This window comes from Micromys minutus (genome assembly GCF_963924665.1).
Source record: "Micromys minutus genome assembly, chromosome: 24".
Taxonomy (NCBI): domain Eukaryota; kingdom Metazoa; phylum Chordata; class Mammalia; order Rodentia; family Muridae; genus Micromys; species Micromys minutus.
In genome coordinates, this window is record NC_137959.1 from 14,854,732 (window position 1) to 14,873,916 (window position 19,185).

General features: G+C 41.2%; 1 protein-coding gene across 2 annotated transcripts in view; it reads right to left on the minus strand.

Annotated features, from left to right (window-relative positions):
* The window catches only part of TOX3 (TOX high mobility group box family member 3), a gene marked incomplete at both ends in the record, with an annotated part of 97,862 nt that overhangs the window by 16,483 nt on the left and 62,194 nt on the right, over positions 1-19,185 (minus strand). Inside the window, 2 exons of one of the 2 annotated variants that reach the window (XM_080936885.1) lie at positions 6,033-6,284; positions 10,630-10,692. In XM_080936885.1, the coding sequence (XP_080793011.1) occupies positions 6,033-6,284; positions 10,630-10,692 (315 nt within the window). Of the gene's footprint in view, positions 1-6,032; positions 6,288-10,629; positions 10,693-19,185 lie in introns of both variants that reach the window. The other variant, XM_080936884.1, reaches the window with a different exon arrangement.

The following is a 19,185-nucleotide window of genomic DNA, read 5'->3' on the forward strand; positions in this document are numbered from 1 at the left end:
GGCTTTAGGCACCTGAGTGTAGGTGCCTATGGATACCAGAGACAGTCAATCCCCTGGAGTTGGAATTAAAGGTGGTTGTGAGCCACCCAGTGTGGGTGTGGAGTCAGTCAGGGCAAACTTGGATTTTCTGCAGAAGTCTAAGCTCTTGTCAGCTGCAGTGTCTTTGAAGCCACCATTCCAACTTGCCTTTCATCATGATATCTACACTCCTCAGTCTCGCTTGGTCACCACGCTCAGACTTATGGTCTCACACGTGACCTCAGGTTTATATGACTTGCCTACACTTGAATTTTATGCACAAGAGCAAAATAAAAATTTAAAGGGTTTTATATCCAATGCGCCAGGGTAGGTCAGCTCTCCTAACAGTGAAGCTACTACTCTGTCTTAGCAGAGTCTGCACCATGCTTACGCCCTTTAACCTTCTGTTAAGTTTCCTCAAGAGGAATTCCAGCCTCTTGCCTGTTTATGTGCTAACTCTCCTCCCCTTTCATTTAGTGTAGCGACCAAGAATGCCGTGTAATGAAAGAGCGCTCTCACGCTGTCCTTTCATTCACTCATATATTGGAGAGATGAAATGCTCTAGCCCTAAGGTCGGCCCACAGATGCCAAGAAGCAGCAGTAGGTGAGGCTGCTGCCCTCCTGGAGATTCTATTCTGGAGGGAGTCAGGGTAGGGTCATGGTAATCACACAAAGGCCACCAACACCAAGATGGCAGGTAACAGTAAGGATCTGGGATAGCTACACAGTGGCTTTTGCCACTAACCCATACTGTACCATCTTGTCAGGCTGTACTGAGGAACCTGAGCACTGTAAAGTGGCACCTCCATAGTCCCCCTGTCACTGCTGAGGTTTGGCAACACTCAAGTACAGTAGATACCAGCTGCGAAAATGAGACATGGAAATAAATTGACCATGTCACTGTTGAAGAATACTGACCCTTTAAAACCAACAAATCAAGTGAGCTACCATGTACAGAGCTGCCCAACAGCTAATAGTATTTATTAGTCCCTAGCACATGCCTGTTTCTATAGATAACACTGACTGTTCTTAAAGACAGCGCCTCACCCATGTGATGTGGGTCAGTGGTATTTGCAGGCCATGCAGACAGAAGATTTTAAGCACTGGATGGTTTGAGGCCCTCTGCTCCACTGTGAGGGGCAATAGTGGGGCATCTGGACCTGGGAAATTTGGCAGGCAGTCCAGCACAGAGTAAGAGCTACATGAAAAGTGTCTTCGGTAATGGGCAGCTTTTAGCCCTCAGACTGTGAGTGTTGACAATCCACGGAGGAGACATTGATTATCAAAAACAAAGACAAAAAAAAAAAAAAAACAATAACAAAACAACATGCTATGAGCAGTATAATTCAGGTAATTAATAGCGTTGAAGCACTTAGTAGGTCTCTGCAAAATGTTGCTTAGCAGTCCATGAGCTTCAGTTTCATAATTCGGATTTTGTATTGTTGAGGCCTTGTCCACTAAAAGTGAGGTGTCTGCTCCTTTTTCATTGTTAACTAACAATGAAAATGGTTTTTGACAGCAACTCAACTTAAAATACACAGGCATCGTAGTCATTCAATCTGTACGAGAACTCGCCAGTCCCCAGTGGCTGAGCAGTAACCATCCTTCGGAATTCAGCTGTGCAGCCTTTGTCGACAACGGCAATGAACATGCTCATAATAATAATAAGGGCTTGTTTTAATAGAACGTTCCACACATTAAACACATTAATGACCCATGAAATAACTGTTTTATCTGTAAGACATTAAGCAACATTACTAAAAACAATGTATTAATTGGTAGTGGGCTATTTCTTTGAATGTAAGTTTTTTGGTTGTTGTTGGTTTTGTTTTTTTTTTGTTTTGTTTTGTTTTGAAGATAGTAAAGAAAATCATTTCATATTAAATTAGAACCATGCCAATTGTGTGGGGGGGAAAAAACCTTGTAAAATGCACTTGGTAATTTTAGACATGTCATGTTGATAAACTCTCACTTTCCTGATCACAAATGATATCTACCAGCATTGCAAGTTAAGCATGTGATTAGCATGTGAAACACTCCTACTCTGCTGCCCAGGTCCCTACAAAGCCTCTGCTCTCTCACCTGAGCAGATCCCAACACTTCACACCCCCATACACTCCCAACACCTCCCCCCTTTTCAATTTTCAACCACTCCCTTTGATGTGCTACGGCATCCGCCCCGAGTTTCCTACACACACAAGTTATCACAATTAAATCCAACGCAACATCAAACAGAACGCACAGGCCCTCGACACAGAAACATAATGTAGGCAGGAAACGTGTGTGAATTATCAGTGTGTTTTATAAATTCTCTTTTTTGGGGGGGGAACATACAAAATATCAAACTAGAGACAATTATTGCACTGTCTGTTTCTTTGATATCAAAGAGAATTTTGAAAGTCATCAAAGCTAACCTCCTGTTATGTACAACAGGCTGAGCTGAAAAGAATGTTAACAAGTTCAATTTTCATTCAATCAGCAGCACTGCTCCCTGAAATGTTTCATTGCAGGAAAGAAATAAAAATAATCTATATGGTAATTATGAGAATGAATCCCCCAGTAACTTTCAGCTACATGAAAGGTCAGTTCTATTGAAGATATTTTATCAGTGCCCTGCAATACTCCTGTCCTGTCATTTTAAATCTGAACAGCATTTTATTTTCCCATTTACAGCTACCTGCAGAATTAAGTACTTAAGCCAAATAAGAAAAAAAAAGGAGAAAGAAGAAAAAAAAAAAAGAAAGAAATGTTGAATGCTGGCAAAAGCTATAATAGCACAGAGATAAATCGTTCATCTGCTCTCTCTCAAGCCTCTGGGGCTGCAGATTTTTCTTCTCCTGGTGCACTGTGGGTATTCAAAACTTGTTCAACATGATTTCATTTCATTTCAGGCACTGCCTGAGAAAACTAAATTACAGAATCAATCATACAGAAGGTCAGAGTGAGACTTCATTACAAGTATTGCATGCTTGCATGAATATCTTTCATTTATGACTGACCCAATATGTCACAATAGCTGTCTAGTAAAAATAATCCACTTTCTGAAATTGATGTACTACTGATGCCGGTGCTGCTCAGCAGGTTGGGCAGATTATAGAGAGGTGTTAAAAAAGAAGAAGAAGAAGAAGAAGAAGAAGAATTCTTTGGAGCTCACATTGTCAGTTTTCAGAATTGTAATCTTTTGTAGATTAAAATAATTTCCAGATGATCAGCTAACTGACAATAATGCTTAGAAGTAACAAATTTTTTAAGTAAAAATCTACTGTTGATTGCAACCTGCCAACCACCTCTTGTTTTAAAACCTCTGTGCCCACCCCAAGCAACTCGAGGTTGCTCTTCGATGGCACAAATGCATGGACCTTCCGCTTTTCAGCAGTTCTCTTTTGAATACCAGGGGCGGCATTTTCATTTTCTGAAATGTGAATGCTAATCACTGGACTCTCTTTAATCTCTCCCCTTTTGCTTCTTCGTTCTGTTGTTTTTAAAAATATAACAGCATACGCTTAAAGAAGATAAACATGCTGTGCTTGTTACCTATCATAAAACAGCTAATCAGCCCTCTGACAAACTGTCAGTCTTCGCTAAAGCAACGACGACAGGGCTCTGAGGATACGCTGGTCCGATATGACATAAACAAACTGGCTTCTCTTCTCATATGATAGGCTTAATTCACCAGAGCAATCCCTCACAGTCAGCCATATTCATTTGGATAATAAAACTTGTTACTTGATAAGGTATGGAACAGTCCACGTGCCCTAGAATGCTGCACGCATGATGCACACCGTATTATTTATTATTTCTGGGTTGACCTTCCTACAGAAAACCTCAGCGGAGGCTTCTGCTGAGCATTATGATGTAGCCAGCACCTCAGCACCCAGAGGAAAATAGAGAGGAACTTTGACAGAACCCATTTTTAACCATGCCTCTGGCGATTCTGAATTCAGGTTTACAGGTGAACATGTCAGGAGTCCACAGAACAAAGCCAACGACACATTGTATTCATCATAATTCTGTCCTGCTACATTTTATTTTTCTCAACATTTGTGATTTAAAACCCCATGACATTTTTTCAAGGTGAAATTCGACTAGAATTTCCAACAAGATTAGTTAGCTTCAAGCAAAATAAATAGCATTCAGGTTGAGCAGAACTTCAAACCAGTAGCTATAACCATGACGCAGTCTGGTCCACGTAAACAAAAGAGCCTGCACTTAAAGTACTTATACATAAAAAAAAAAAAAAAATCAATGGAATAATTGAACTGCTTTACTGATTAGCCATACATTACAAAAGAAGCATTAAAAATTGAGTCCTCGCTTCCAATGCCAGCCCAGGAAAGCATTGTCTTTAAGTGTATGTGAATATCATAATTATTTTATGATTCCATCTTTAGTTCTTTCCAATATAGTAAATTCAATTGACCATGAAATGAAATTTCATAGTCAAAATGCCTCCTTTACACTTTTTTATAGCAGCAATAACTGTTTTATAGCTTTGAGGCAAGGTAATTCATCAGATGTTTAATTTAAAGGCAGATTCTTGTATTACTAATAAATATTTACCAATTTAATAAAGTACACATTTTAGCATATATTATATGGTCTTTTAAGTATTTCTGCAACTTGAATGAGCCTGGCTGAGCATCTATAAATATGGCCAGCTCTAGTAAACTCCCTTGGTGACTAAACACCCTTTTTTTCTTTATTATTTTCCATGTATATTACAAGCTAGACTGTAGATTGTAGAGGAAGACAGAACCCTCCCCCCTTCCAGTGTCAAAGGAAGAAAACTGTAAGAAAGTCCACAGAAAACAATTATTTGTGATGTCAGGGAACATTTATGAATACTTAATGACTACTTCCTGCCTGCTCACTGCATTCTTCTCTGACCAAAAAAAAAAAAAAAAAAAAAAAAAAAAAAAAAAAAAAAAAGAAAAGAAAAAAAGAAAGAGAAAAAAAAGAAAAAATGAAAACCCTCATGTTGTTCAGCTCAAACACAAATGATCACAGGCAAAGAAAATTATGTTGCCGAAATCCTATTTGGGGAAGTAATCTTACGTTTCAGAAAGCACACTGAATCTTTGCACTGTTAATCCACTATGTATTTTGCAATCGTGCGTTCTTATCTGGGGAATTAAAAATAAAACCAATAAACATCACTGGCTTGGTCCTAATGCACAGAGAAATATGTAAACAAGTGACGGGATTTGTTTTTCTTATACCAACACATCTGTCCCATTTTATCAGGATTTAAAAAGAGAGAGGGAGCCCTATAAACTATTAATCTTGCTTTAAGATGCCTGGTTAGTACTTCACCTCCGCAGATACAAATACATTATATGCTGTGCTGGAAAAGACACAATCCCAGCAGAAGAGTTTAAAATACTTAAACAGATTTACTCTGGTGATTGCTGACTATAATTGCACACTAAGAAAAATAGAAATGAAATTATCTTGTTAGTAATCTTTGCTCTCTAGAGTGCCCTATTCAATGTTTGTGACAATAAATACCACAATTAGGTGTATTTCACACAATAGCATGGGCCATTTTTCCTCTGCTTTTTATAAGCAGACCCCTCCCCCCTTCTTCTGTACCAGTTTGATATTTGATTGGAGGTGAGAACCAACTATGTACCATACACATTATCCTCTAATACAAGTTCAAAAGACCTGGGCACCTAAGACAGGCTTCCATGTTCAAAGACTCGCCTGAGTAAGTTCTCACTTTCAGCACACTTCCACATTAAAACAAAGGCCAGGAAAGACCTGCTGCCTTCAAAGCAGTAAGCAAGCATCCTTCCTAAAGTTCCTTTCATACTGGAAGACTCTTGTTGGCCATCCTCTGTGACTGTCAATCAGCCAATACCAGATATCAGTCTAGAATTACCTATGGTTAGAGTATTACCTAAGTGGCCACCAGCCCATCGGACAGGGATATTTCTGAACAGAGCCTCACAGATCTTTACCATGAAGACAAATGACACAGTGTGGTCTAGGGTAATGAACAAAGTGCTTACCAGGTGCAGACCATTGCTATGAAGCACACCGTCTTGCTCCACCAGATTTCTTGAGATTGTGATAGAAGGAAGATCCAAGCTTTGAGGGGGAAACTGGGGTGTGAACTCATTTCCCTGGGAAGGCACCGGATCGCTGAGAGTCTGAAAGGGTAGCAGTACATCGGGCATGCCCAGGGTGGGGTCTGACTCTGGAGGGGGTGTGATCGGTGGAATTTCAAACTCTTCATCCCCAAGGCTTGGCGTGTGGAAGGTCTGCTGAAAAGGAACAGAATACAGACACCCTTGAAGTCAGTTTCTGTATCGTATCCCTCCTTAGAGGAAACAAGCAAGACTACGTTTCTAGGCCAAATAGTTATTTCTCAACCCGAAAACATCTTAAACACAGATTTCCATATATAAAGTTTTGCTGATCATTCTGATTAAAGATTTAAGTCTCATTATCATATGGTTTTAATGGAGTATCAGTATTAAGAGTGTTTTAATGCGTACTTAATTAGCAACATCTGTCTTTGTTGTTAGTTGGAGCATCGGCAACATTAAATTTGGCTATATAACAAATTGCCACTTTATTGATATGTTAGTGAAATAGATCAAATAGCTTACACCATCCACATGCTTCAGAAAAAGCTGACAATGTGGGGGCGCACACATGCATGTAGTCAAGTGCTTGAGCACACACACACACACACACACACACACACACACACACACACACACACACACAGACACACACTAACCCAGAAGTGAACATTATAGGTGTTCACTCTCTGCCAAAACCTATAAAACAAGTAATATTAAACTTGTGGTTTTGTTTTAAAACTTTTCTTTATTGGCAGATTCCCAAGTGTAATAAGTCCTTCTATGGAAATTGTTATGGTGTCATGCAGCGTTTTCTGTGAGAAGATTGGGGTTTTTTTTTTTTTTATTTGAACATTTCCATATGCATTTATCAGAACACCATCTAGCAGGCTTCTACAGACGACCCAGAGAGAGAAAAGCCATACTGATATAGCTACCCTAGGAACCTGCCTGTTCACTTCATCAGACAAATGTTATGTCTTAAAACACGAGTAAATCTTGGTACATTGTTATCCTTGAATGCTACGGATGCTCTTCAGGCTGGGTTTTAAAGTAGGGTCTTTGAAGACTATCAAGGATGCCTTCCATTTCAATTACACTGAACATCTTTCTCTTACCATGCAGGCCATATGGAGAGAGAAAAGACACCAAGATCCACATTGATGAAGATGATGATTATTGTATATACATTCGTGCGCCTACATTTTGCTGAGACACAGGATTTGGGGGCCACCCAGATTTATTTTTTATTTTTAGCTAAGAGGGTCACAGATGTAGTTCATTTATTATTAATAGTATTTGAAAGAGTGGACTGGCATGGGGTAATTGGAGTCTGCTATTATTGATAAAGAGACCTAATTAAGAATTGAAAATCATCATTTTCTCAATTATAATGCTATATAATAACCACCTGAAAGGAAAGATAAACAAACTCTGTGGGGGTTTGGGGGGGGATAGTTTCAACAAAAAGCAGTTCTTGCACACAGAACCTGACAACTGTTACTTGTAACTCACCAGCAAGAAAGAGAATCAATGAACTCTGAACTCTGAGAATCTATGGCAGGCCAAGTGGTCACCTTGCGCACCCTGGTAGACTCAATAAACGCTTTTGGTTTTGGTTTTATTTTAAATTGAAACCTAATAAGGCATTTGGAGGCCAGAGTGAAGCATCTGATATTCAGACGTGGGCACACTTACAGTGATACCCTCCTTCAATGTCAGTCTCTTTCTGTGGTACCCTGAGTTCCTAGCAACAAAGGGATGAATTGGCCACAAACGCGGGTTGGCTAATGAACGTAACCCTATGGCTGCGTTCGCTGTTATTTTGGCACTAATGTGGTCTAGTAACAGATGCAACTGTAATTTGTGACTCATTTGCTACCCCATTACTGCTTAATGAAATCTAACATATCACATTAACAATACGGATAAACACTCATTCTTGATATGTGGCATTTGGCTGTTTTCATTACCACTGTAATTAACACTTGAAATATTATTTCAATAAATATTTAAAGCACTTTAAAAATGGTCAGAGTAATCATGACACAGATAGAAAGCATAAAGCTAAGGTGTGATTTTCAAACATCAGAGTACCCTGGTCTCTGTAGTGCTACCTGCAGGACTTTGCCCATCTGAAGGAAACTGGCTTCAGGAACGATTTAGGCTTTACAGCACGCTAATCTAAAGTCTTTCTGAATTAGTTTGCACTCATTAAAATGTTTAAAAAAAAAAAACAGATAAATTTACTTTCAGTGTCGTGATTGGGAAATTAGATGAGAGCCGTACTGTGGCACATTAGCATTTACTCTGGCTTTATTTTTGATTGTGGGAAGACACACAGAGTGAAGCCATTACGTAAGATTTTAAACTCTAGTATAAAGCACACCTCAGGCCAGGCAGTCAAAATTAAAGAGGTTTTCAATTTTTATTTTTGTTAAGTAATATAGAGAGGCATGTTATATATAATATGTCCCCATGGCATAATTTTTTAAAGGCACATTAATTTTAACTTATAAGCAATATATGTCTTTATTGACCTAATAAAACAACACAATGAAATAACATTGTAATATGTAACCAAGGAGATGCTAAAACCTTAACTACCTTTAAGGAGAGGTAAAATATCTGCATGTGAAGCCTTCCACAGAGAAAAAGAGATGTAAAGTATCAAGTATGATATTAAGTACCTCTGATCCAAAGCATTGTTTTCTGAGAAAATAAAAATACCACAAATGCCATCAACATCGAAGGACACAGGCTTTGGATCAGATTAATCATTCGGAGCTTATGTGATTGATTTTTACAGATACTGACTTTCCAGTGTTTACCTTGAACATGTTAAAGTAGTGTGTGCATGGTTAAATACCATCTGTACAGAAATGTTCAAAACATTTGTTCCTTTTGATAAGAATGCAAATCTGGAGAGCACTGTTGTATCAACATGTAACAGCCAACGTCTGACACGGTGAATTATCACAGCTGGAATTAAATTGTTTCTGAACAGCTGCTGGCAGCACAGCCTTCATCAATGTTTGATTCAAATGTAGAGGGGAAAAAAATCCCACAGAATGAAACATCATGTTGTCCTTACAGATGGGGTTTGCACTCATTATCCCAAACAGCCCGGCAGCCAGTGCCAAACAGTATTCCTGCATCTAAGCTGTCTTCCGGTTGGAGCTGCGATGCTCACTGGAAAATGATTAATCTACAAAGACCCTTACTTCGAGTCTGCACTTACACTAATAATTTTTCGACATTCATTTCTTTCATATCACTTGTTCGCCTGTACCAAGATCATTTGCAAAGCCTTTATTATTTTCAATCTCTGGGGTCAGCCAGTTCACTCTCCTATATCTGAATGTATTTGGAAAAATGAAGACTTTTTATTGCCCGAGCCACAGAGGAACGGCTCAATTTGGACTGATTTTTATTCTTCTGTTTGTTCTTGTTTGAAAATGTTAAATCTCACACAAGCTATCCTTTTAGGAAAATGTTTTGATTGAGCTAATCAAGTATCTTGAGTTTTATTTTTTATTTTTTTCCTTTCTGGGAGGCATGCCAGTGAGACCAGACAAAGGTGGGAAGTCATACTTAAGAAATACAGTAGAGAGAGCAAGAAGACAATACTTATGCCATGTAACCTGTAAACTAGCAAAAAGCATGAGTTAATACGGCACTGTATGCAGAGCCCATCACCCAGAATTCCTTGCTACAATTGTATCATGTACCAAGTCTACTCGTTGAATCAGACACTCAATAATTTCTTATTGGATCTCTACTATCGTGGGCTTTGTGCTAGGTGGTGGGGTTCTAACGACAAAGCACTCAATGCAGGTCACTCTAGAAACCACAATACTGTCGCTCATAGTTCCCTAAGCTGTTCTGCTCAACGAGGTTAAGCTTAGAAAGCTAGGAAGCAAAACATTTTCTATTAATGTTTCCAAAATACCAAGATATCTGCTTAGACATCCAGCAGAGAGAGAGGGAGAGGGAGAGGGAGGGAGGGAGGAAGGGAGAGAGAGAAAGAGAGGGAGGGAGAGAGCAAGAGAGAGAGAGAGAGAGAGAGAGAGAGAGAGAGAGAGAGAGAGAGAGAGAGAGAGAGAGAGAGAGAGGAGAGAGAGGGAGAGAGAGGAGAGAGAGAGAGAGAGATGGAGAGAGAGAGGGAGAGAGAGAGATAGAGAGGAGAGAGAGGGGGGGGAGGGAGAGAGAGAGGGAGGGAGAGAGAGTGCTTTTTATTACACATTTATAATTGCTTGAGTGTGTGCTTTTTCTTTTCCTTCAAGAGATTCACTTATAAGCTTTGCAATGTTAACAACTACCCGTGGACAGTGCTAAAGTCTTGTCAGGTTAGTTTCTTTTCCAATAGGCTTTTCTCATTCTCCTCCAAAGTTACTGTCTTCTGCCACAGGAGAGAAAGAGAGAAATCCAATATTTTGCTTTTCCCCTTCAAGCCTGTTACATTATCTATACAACACACAAAACACAAACAAACTTGGGAAGACAGATGGACACCCACCTCACTGGCAGCAAAGAAGGCGTTATTTGCCTCGGCCATGTTCATGTAGTTACTATTTCCCAACTGGAAAAAAAAAGGAAACATTGATTTATGTTAATAGGAGGCAGAGTAAAACCTTGAGCTGTTTAGTTAATGCTCAGGGGCAATTGGGAAAAAAGCCAAGCATGGGCTAACCTGGGAATGGGAAGGTGTAATGTGAGTCAGCCTTCTGCAGTTACAGCATGGAGTTACTCTGTCTCTAATTCTAGGAACTAGTTCTGTTTCTCCCCACGACTGGTAGTGAAAGGAGCCAGTCACAACCATTGGGCTGTCTGGTCACTAGGGTGCTGTTTATAACCAGCCTTTGTCAAAGGCTGGGAAGAAAAGGAGTTCCCAGGAAAACCACCTGGAAATGTTCGAGAGCATGCTGCGATCTCATACGTTACCTCTCAAGAACAGGTGTCACAAGTGTGGGTGGGTTCAAAATGTGAATTCAAGAGAACACAATTCAATCTCCAAGACTCATATTCTAGTTTCTGGCGAATGGGGTGTGGCATGAACATAAATAAATAAGACTAAAGAACATTCTAAAATCTCCGAGCAGAGCTCACTGCCATATCGGCTCCATCAGAGCTGCTGAAAGCTGTGCTATTTAATCTCTCCATGTAACATTAAGTGCAAAGAGGTTTGGAGAATAAGCAGGATCCCATGAACACAGCAATTTTTATTTCATTCCCTAACACAATGGCCCATTCATAGCGTCACAAATAAGACTGTATCAGCATTTCACATGTAGGCTCTTTACTTCCAGGGACCTGTTATCAAAATGTAAAACTTGGATTTTGGGCAGAAATGTTATTTTCGGGTTCAAATGATCTGGGCCGGCACATTTCGTTGCTTTCAGCATTCTGCTATCAGGCTGGCAATGCGGGAGGCTCTGTGGGCATAATTATCTGGAGCTGTGTTATTTTCATGATGGTTAAATGGAAAGAGAATGTCCGTGCGCAAGGCATTCTATTCATCTCCTTTAGCGCATCAGAAACAGCACAGGTGTGGTCTCCAAGCGGTGAAATGTATATAGGCATTTTCTAATGTATACTAAAGCTAGCAATTACATTAAAGTAAAAGGTGTAATTTTCCCCTGAGATAAATTGGTAGACCAATGACTGGCTGGATGAATGGGGTGGTTGGGGGGGTGAACAGGATTAGAGACAGGTACACAGATACTCAGATACTTATGTAGACTGACACAACCAATAAGGAGAAAGGAGACATACAGGTAGGAAAATACAACATAATCCTCCCTTCAAGATCACTGATTTCTGGGGTGGGGGAGTGGTCTTGGTCCAATTCTCAACCTGTAGGAAGCAGGATTAGCACGCTACATTTTTATCATGTCAGGGACCCAAGAGCTAAGCAAGATTTACAGGATAAAACTCTAATGGCTCCAGAGTGCCGTTAAGGTCTACAGAGGCAACATCAACCACCACAAGCACTTCAACACACACACACACATACACACACACACACACACAGAAGCTATCAAAAGCACTTCTACTCCTTTGGGTGAAGAACTCCCTAAGAATTCCTGAAAGGTGTACTCATTAGCCCTTAAAAAAGACCTTTATCTGGCTTGACTGAGGGCATGTAGTTTCAAAGACTGTGTATCGGGCCACAGTGCAGATACACATGTACACTCATACACATGTACACTCACACACATGTCTCCGTTCTTCTACAGTGTTAAAAGTATGTCAGAACAGACCCCCATAGGCTTCTGTCTTGATTGTTTTCTATGTAATGTTCAGGCCTAAATCAAATATGACCCATATTTGAATCTATATATTTCCACGCTCCAATACGCTCCTCCCACCCCCAGCTGCCTGACAGCCAGCGTCACAACTTTAACATTATTTAAATGTCAGCTTTGTTGGGGAATTAGAAATCCATTTAAGGCAAAGAGCTCATTATCAGAGAGTATTTTTTTTTTTAAGATTAAACTCACTTATTATCTAATAGCACCTAGAACAACAAAGGAAAATAAAATGGCCATTAAACCAAAGGCCTAAACAATTCAAAAAAAAAAAAAAAAAAAAATTAAGCTCAGGGTGAAGTAAGAACTGGGTTAGAAATCCTCTTCAGAACAGTTAGTATGCGAATGTAATTACCGAAGAAACTACGCCTAATCAGCTGTGAATTGTATCCATTAATTAGTATTTGCCCTGGAGAAATGAGAAAAATCAGTAACAACTCTGGCACCACCACCGTGCTGATGAGCTGCAAGCGGGCTGAGCTGCGTTTAGTCAAGCAGGTGGCTCCAGCGGTCCACATAATTTGGAAAGCTCTCACCTGGAGGTGGGGAGCTGGAGCGGACAGAACACTCTGTGCATATCTCTTGTATCTGCGTAAGGCCTTAATTAATGGCTTTTAATTTGGAGGCGCTTGGTGATCGGGAGGGAGCGGTTATAAATCATTTCAAGTAGAAGCAAGGGTTTCCCTGTCTACCTAGGGTGGAAGATGCTCTGTTAAAAGGTGCCTTCAGATGTTGGCGGGTGGCAGGAGACTGTTCTTCAGCACATGGGGCTGTGGGGACTTAGTCACACCACCACCAAAACTAATTCTGAAACCTACATTTCATTTGGTGCTGTGTATCCCTTACCTACTAAACCCAGGCATTCTAATAGCAAGAAGAATTTTGTATTTGGTTATTTTCTGTCCCCACCCCCTCCCCCGCCCATGCTCACTTACTTTGTTTTCTTTTACATTTTGTTTTCCTTTGCTTGTTTGTTTGAGTCACAGTCTCACTAATGGGAGCCTAGGCTCCCCTCAGAACACACCCCTAATCCTCCTAACTCAGCCTCTTGTGTGCCTTGCCTCCAGGAGTGTGCCACCATGTCCCCTCTGTTGATTCCACGTTAAAGTGTAGCCTACGAGCCCTGCTGTACTTATTGGATGCCTAAAAAGAGACAGGATTCTGAGAGGGAAAGTCCTCCTTTGGGGTAGACTGCTGACAGAAGGACCAAAGAACAATTCACTTTGAGTTGTGTACAATGAAATTGAGTTTATGTTATAGAAGGAGTAGCATTGGTAAAAGCATTATATTACACACCCCCAGCTCCAGGAGGGAAGGACCTTAACTGGGCTCCCCACTGCCATTCACTGGACTAACCATGCCTGGCATTTGTTGAAAAGATGACAAGCTGATCCCACTCAAACTTAGGTGACCCAGAATCACCCCTGCTACCCAAGGTCATCTGTCCAATATCCAAATGGTGGTTAATAATGAGTGATGCTTCTGTAAACACTTCTTCATTTCATCTCCCAAAGTGGGACTAAATGCAATCCATTTTTTTCCCAACAGCCAACAGGAAAGAATTATTAACATACTCATTTGTTCTGGTCAGCGGACTGAAGGCTCCAGGGGTCATGCAGTAGAGAATTTGAGCTCACAAAGCTGGCATCCCCCAGCCTCACTCTGCATCCCTCACATGCCAGGACCCACACACAACCTTCTCTCTCACTTGGTGGTCAGTTCAGATTTTAAACTTTATTGTTAACTCTGTTATTCCAAGCTGGAGGGGTATTCTAATGGTCCCAGGTCTCTTACAATTTTCCCAGTGGAAAGGTGTTAACTGGGAAAGGTTTTTTGATGACGCTCAATGCTTTCTGAGTCTACAGGCTCTTCGATCTCTCAGTCCGTTTGATCTACAAATAACTAGGTCCCACCTGTTTAGGGCTGGAGACTCACTGGATGGTGACAGAAATTGGATTCCTGGGAACTCTTTTCTAATGGAGGCCATATATACCTTGCCTACCCTCCAGCAGGCACCACGGAAAAGGAAACAAACAAACCAACAAACAGCCTGTGGATCTTCCTTATTCTTATTGTAAATGTTCCTTACAATAACTAAACTCTTTGGGAGGCCTTATTGGAAAACAACCATTGGCTCCTCCTCTTAATCCTTTCTCTTTTTCTCCTCTTACTCTTCATCTTTCTTCTTCTTTTCCTGGATTATTTATATAAAAGCCAGCCCTGATTTTGCACTGTAGCAAAACCTACACATTAAAAAAAAAAAAAAAACTATTTTTTCTAACTTTTCCATTCTATGTCACTGCCTAGCTCCACGTTTTTGAGATGAAGACCTACAGTGAGTGATATTCCTCCAAACCAAGACCCTACTCAGTCATGTCTTCTCATGTCTTCTTACATTCTCAAAACTCAAAGCAAAATATTCTGAATAAATAAGATGAATGAGGGAAGACACTTAATTACTGTGGTGGACACATGAAGACGTCATCCAAGAAAACATCTCATTCCCAAAGTCTTAAGGAGAACACATATGAGGTTTAACCTTCACAAAGAACACAATGGCAGCAGGAATGTATCTACATTGACCAACTCCAATAGATGTCATTCCCAAAGATACCAAGGTAAAGGAGAAGGAAGTCACTTTGCTTGTGGAGCCTCTGTCTCTTAACAGGCCATAAAAGGACATCTCTCCTGTATCAGAGGCAGATCTGCTCTTGCTTCATGATGAGCAATTATGGCTTCAGCAGACATAATTTAAGAAGGACATCAATTAAAAGGGAGCAGCGCAGGATTTCATAGAAACACATCAAAGAACATCATGTGACTGTGTGAAGTGCCACAGTAAATTACTGCAGTTTGCAAAGTCTGGCTCAGCTAGCAACAGGCTTGGTTCAAAGAAGGACCGGCAAAGACAAAAGCCCATCTGTAAGCACAAGGCAGTAACTTGGCCTTGGGCAGTTCACAACAACACCATATCCACTAAAACTACTTTAACATGCATGTGAAGAGTTGTATAGGCTTCTAATAAAGAAGCATTTACAATAGAATCTCAAACAGCTAAATGGTACACATGTAATCGTTTTAAAAAAGATATTCCTTCAAAGTCTTCTTTTCCCCCATTAAATTTGTTAGCAGACCCCATTCAATTTGATGTCTCACCCAGATATCTCTCAAGTCACTTACGTGAGAAAACTGTGCCATTATAAACCACTTGTGCCTAGCCTGCTCATGTGACAGAGAGGGTAACAGGTGAAGTCCACTCACTTTTGATGGCTCTGTTAAATAGATCCTGGGAAATGACTGGTGGGTATCAAGCTACATTTCACTGAGGATCAGAAGCCCACAGGGAAACAAAACTGACATGACAAATAGTGGATACCCTACGAAGAAACAAAGGTCGACGGGGACACAATGCTGTCACCAAAGGTTAGGGGCCCAACAAGAATCTGGAAGAAGAAAAGCTACAGGGATTGGCCCCATGGTGGTTTTTCTTGACCACAGTGTAAAAGTGAAGTGCATAGACACTCCACACTCCTAGGGTTTTGAATTCTGATCCCAGACCAGTGGCAGGCAGTAGGAAACCCACTGCAGAACTAGTCAGGGCAGTAGCAGCAGGTTATCGTTCCCTGTCAGCCACGTGAGCATGAGTAAAGGAGACTCAGTGCATCGTTGGATAGCAACTATATTTTCTCCTCACTGGGTCTACAAAGTGTCCACCTATCTGTACACATCAATACCCCATTATCACATGGGTTTTGTGTGGGTGATTTTCCCCTACTATCAATAAGGTAGATCCATAAACATTCTTGCCCCTGTGACTAAACTGCCTGACAGAATAACTCGACGAGGGACTTATTTTGGCTCCTGGTTTCAGACCAGGAAGGGAAGATGTGGAGATCAAACCAACTTATCATGGCCCAGAAACACAGGTACAGGGAACTCAGGAAATAGTCGTGCACAGGGGACTGCCCCTAGTGTCCTGCTTCCTTCTTCTAGACCACACCTCCTAAAGTACCCAGGTCCTTACAAGTGAACAGCCCACAGTGGGAACCAGGCACGTGAAATATGAGCCTATTATAATTATATGTTTAAATTATATTTATTAAATATTATATGTAGTATATTGAATTATAACACTTCATTTTAAAGCATAAAAGTATTTGCAATATGCTGGCTAAGCTGGGATGTTTGGTGGGCTTAGTGTCTTACTGACATTTTCAACTTAGGTTATTCAAATTGTGGTATTTTTTTACATACAGTATCTTTAATACAAGATTTATCAGCAAAGAGCATCTAAATACATGTGTATACATACATGTATACATAAACATAATATGGCTAATTAAGCATATACAAGTATATGTACATATATGAAGAGAATCATACACATATGCACTATTACACACACACACACACACACACACACACACACACACACACACACACGCATCCCTTTTGACAAGCTAAAATTGCCCAGATGTCTTCTACTGAACACCCAAAGTATGAGGACTCACATACTCAACACTCAAACTTGGATGTGAGCAGGCATTTCAACATCCATCCACTGCTGAACCCGATTTGCTCCCCGAAGTCTGCCCTATACAGTCTTTCCCATTGCCTTCAATGGGGACCTGACTTAGGCCAAGTCATTCTTGAATCTGTGCTGTTTCTCCTTTCTCCCATCAAGTTATCCAAAGGAGATCCTGTTGGCCCATCCTTCTAGTGAAACTCAAGCAGATCACTTGTCCTATGCCCACCTCCTGGGTACCCAGCCCTGCCTAAGCCCCACGGCCTTTTGGCTGCAGAAGCTTCCTAGCAGGTTACCACTACTCTACCAAACTGTCACCAGACTATAATAGCACTGTCACAGAGACCTTTGTCACCAACTTTCCAGTGGCTTCCTACTGGCTGAGGGAAGGAGCCATGGCAGCATTCTCATTGTCATACTACCACATCCCGGCGGTCTGCTTGCTGCCCCAACAACACCCAAGACCCATGCTTACTAACTTCAGGGCCTTGACACTGGCTGGTTCTTCCATCTGAATCACTGTCCCTCCAAATGTCCCCATGGCTTACACATTCCCTCCTTCTAAGTCTTCCCTGGATGCCACCGACAATCACATTTCTGCACAGCCTCCATCACCAACACCTTTGACCCTTCTCCTCCTAATCTACTCTTTCTAACCACACTTTCCACATCGTGCAGCAGAGCCATTGCCTTTGTCCTGCTACTAGAGTCTAAACTCAGTGAGGGGAACACTGGGACTACTTGCTACTCAAAGGCCCTGCTGACAAGAAGACTGGGAAACGGTGGATGCTCAAAAGCTCTGCTCTGAAGGAACCTATGAGCCAGCCGTGAAAAGCCAAATCATTCTCCAAGCCCCTCAGATGACAGCACCAACTCCTGGAATCCAAAGGACAAGAAAAAGGACCCACCACCACTGTTGTCCCCCCACAACATCTACGGCATAAAAAAGCAGAGAGAAGGAAACACACATTCTGAGAAGGAGACACCCATCTGGACCAACACTGTTCCTGGAAAGGCACTACAGACTGATCTGCAGCTCTGGACAGTTGTCGTGCTTAGCAACAGCCTGTGCATTTCCAGGCAGCTAGCAGAAAGTATTTAGAGCATTCCCAATGCAAAGCATTGAAACACACTTGTGGGCACCGAGGTGCGATCAGGGTCATCTCTGACCTGACCATTACAAGGTGTAATACACTGTGCCCATGTGTATGGACAATTACCGTGTCCAGTATAAACAAAAGATCCATATGAAAGATCCAGAGGTCTATACGGGTAGGGTGGGCTGTTGGGGAAGGAACTATTGGTGGCAAATTACAGACTGGTCTGACTGGACGTGCTGGCGGGCAAGATGCTGAGAGAAGACAACCAACCACGTGGTGTCAAAGGGGGAAGGCTGCAGGTATTCAATTTAATGACTGTTTGTTTTATCTTTTAATGAAGCTTTTTAGTCTGAACCAGTGTCATTTAAAGTGTATGACCAAGGACCAGGGATTAATCCAATGCTTGCTCAAGCATACAAATTACCTGACCGCATCATGACTATCAGATTGTAAGGCTGTGGGCCTCTAGTTTCATGTTTTTTTCTCAGGGACTGCACAGTATGTCAATATTTGTCTCGTTCATTTTATACTAACATCTTGAATTATTATGTATTATATTTTGAGATGGGTTGCTGGCATGGGGCAGAGGCTTGCCCCAAATTGGCCATTCTCCTGCCTTAGATTCCTGAAGTGGGCTCAGAGGCAGGCCTCACCATGCTGGCTTTAAGTAAGTTTTCTAAGCCTCTAGAACAGGCTAAAGGAAATGCTGGGGTCCCATTGTTCTGCCGTTGTTGACAGCAACACACAAATCAACAGGGGTTCCTCATCTTTCTCCTTTCACACCCACAGGAGAAGGGCAATCTGGGAAGAGGCCACCTACCTAACTCTCACCCTAACCCCCAGGATGGCCAGAAAGATCTGCATCTCTATCAAGAAGGGAATGTACACTTTGTTATCTGAGTTTAAGCAAGCGGTGTGGCCACACAAGCAACAACAAAACCTAAACATATGCATCCTCCTCAAACACAAAGGCCTTTGGAGTCTCACGATCTGGATGCATTTGAGTTTGTGAATCACACAACCATCTGGACAAGCTACTAGTCACAGGGGAAAAAAAGACACTTGTTTAATATAAAACTTACACACACACACACACTCACACATGAGTAAAACGATAAAGGTTTCAGCATCATGGGAGT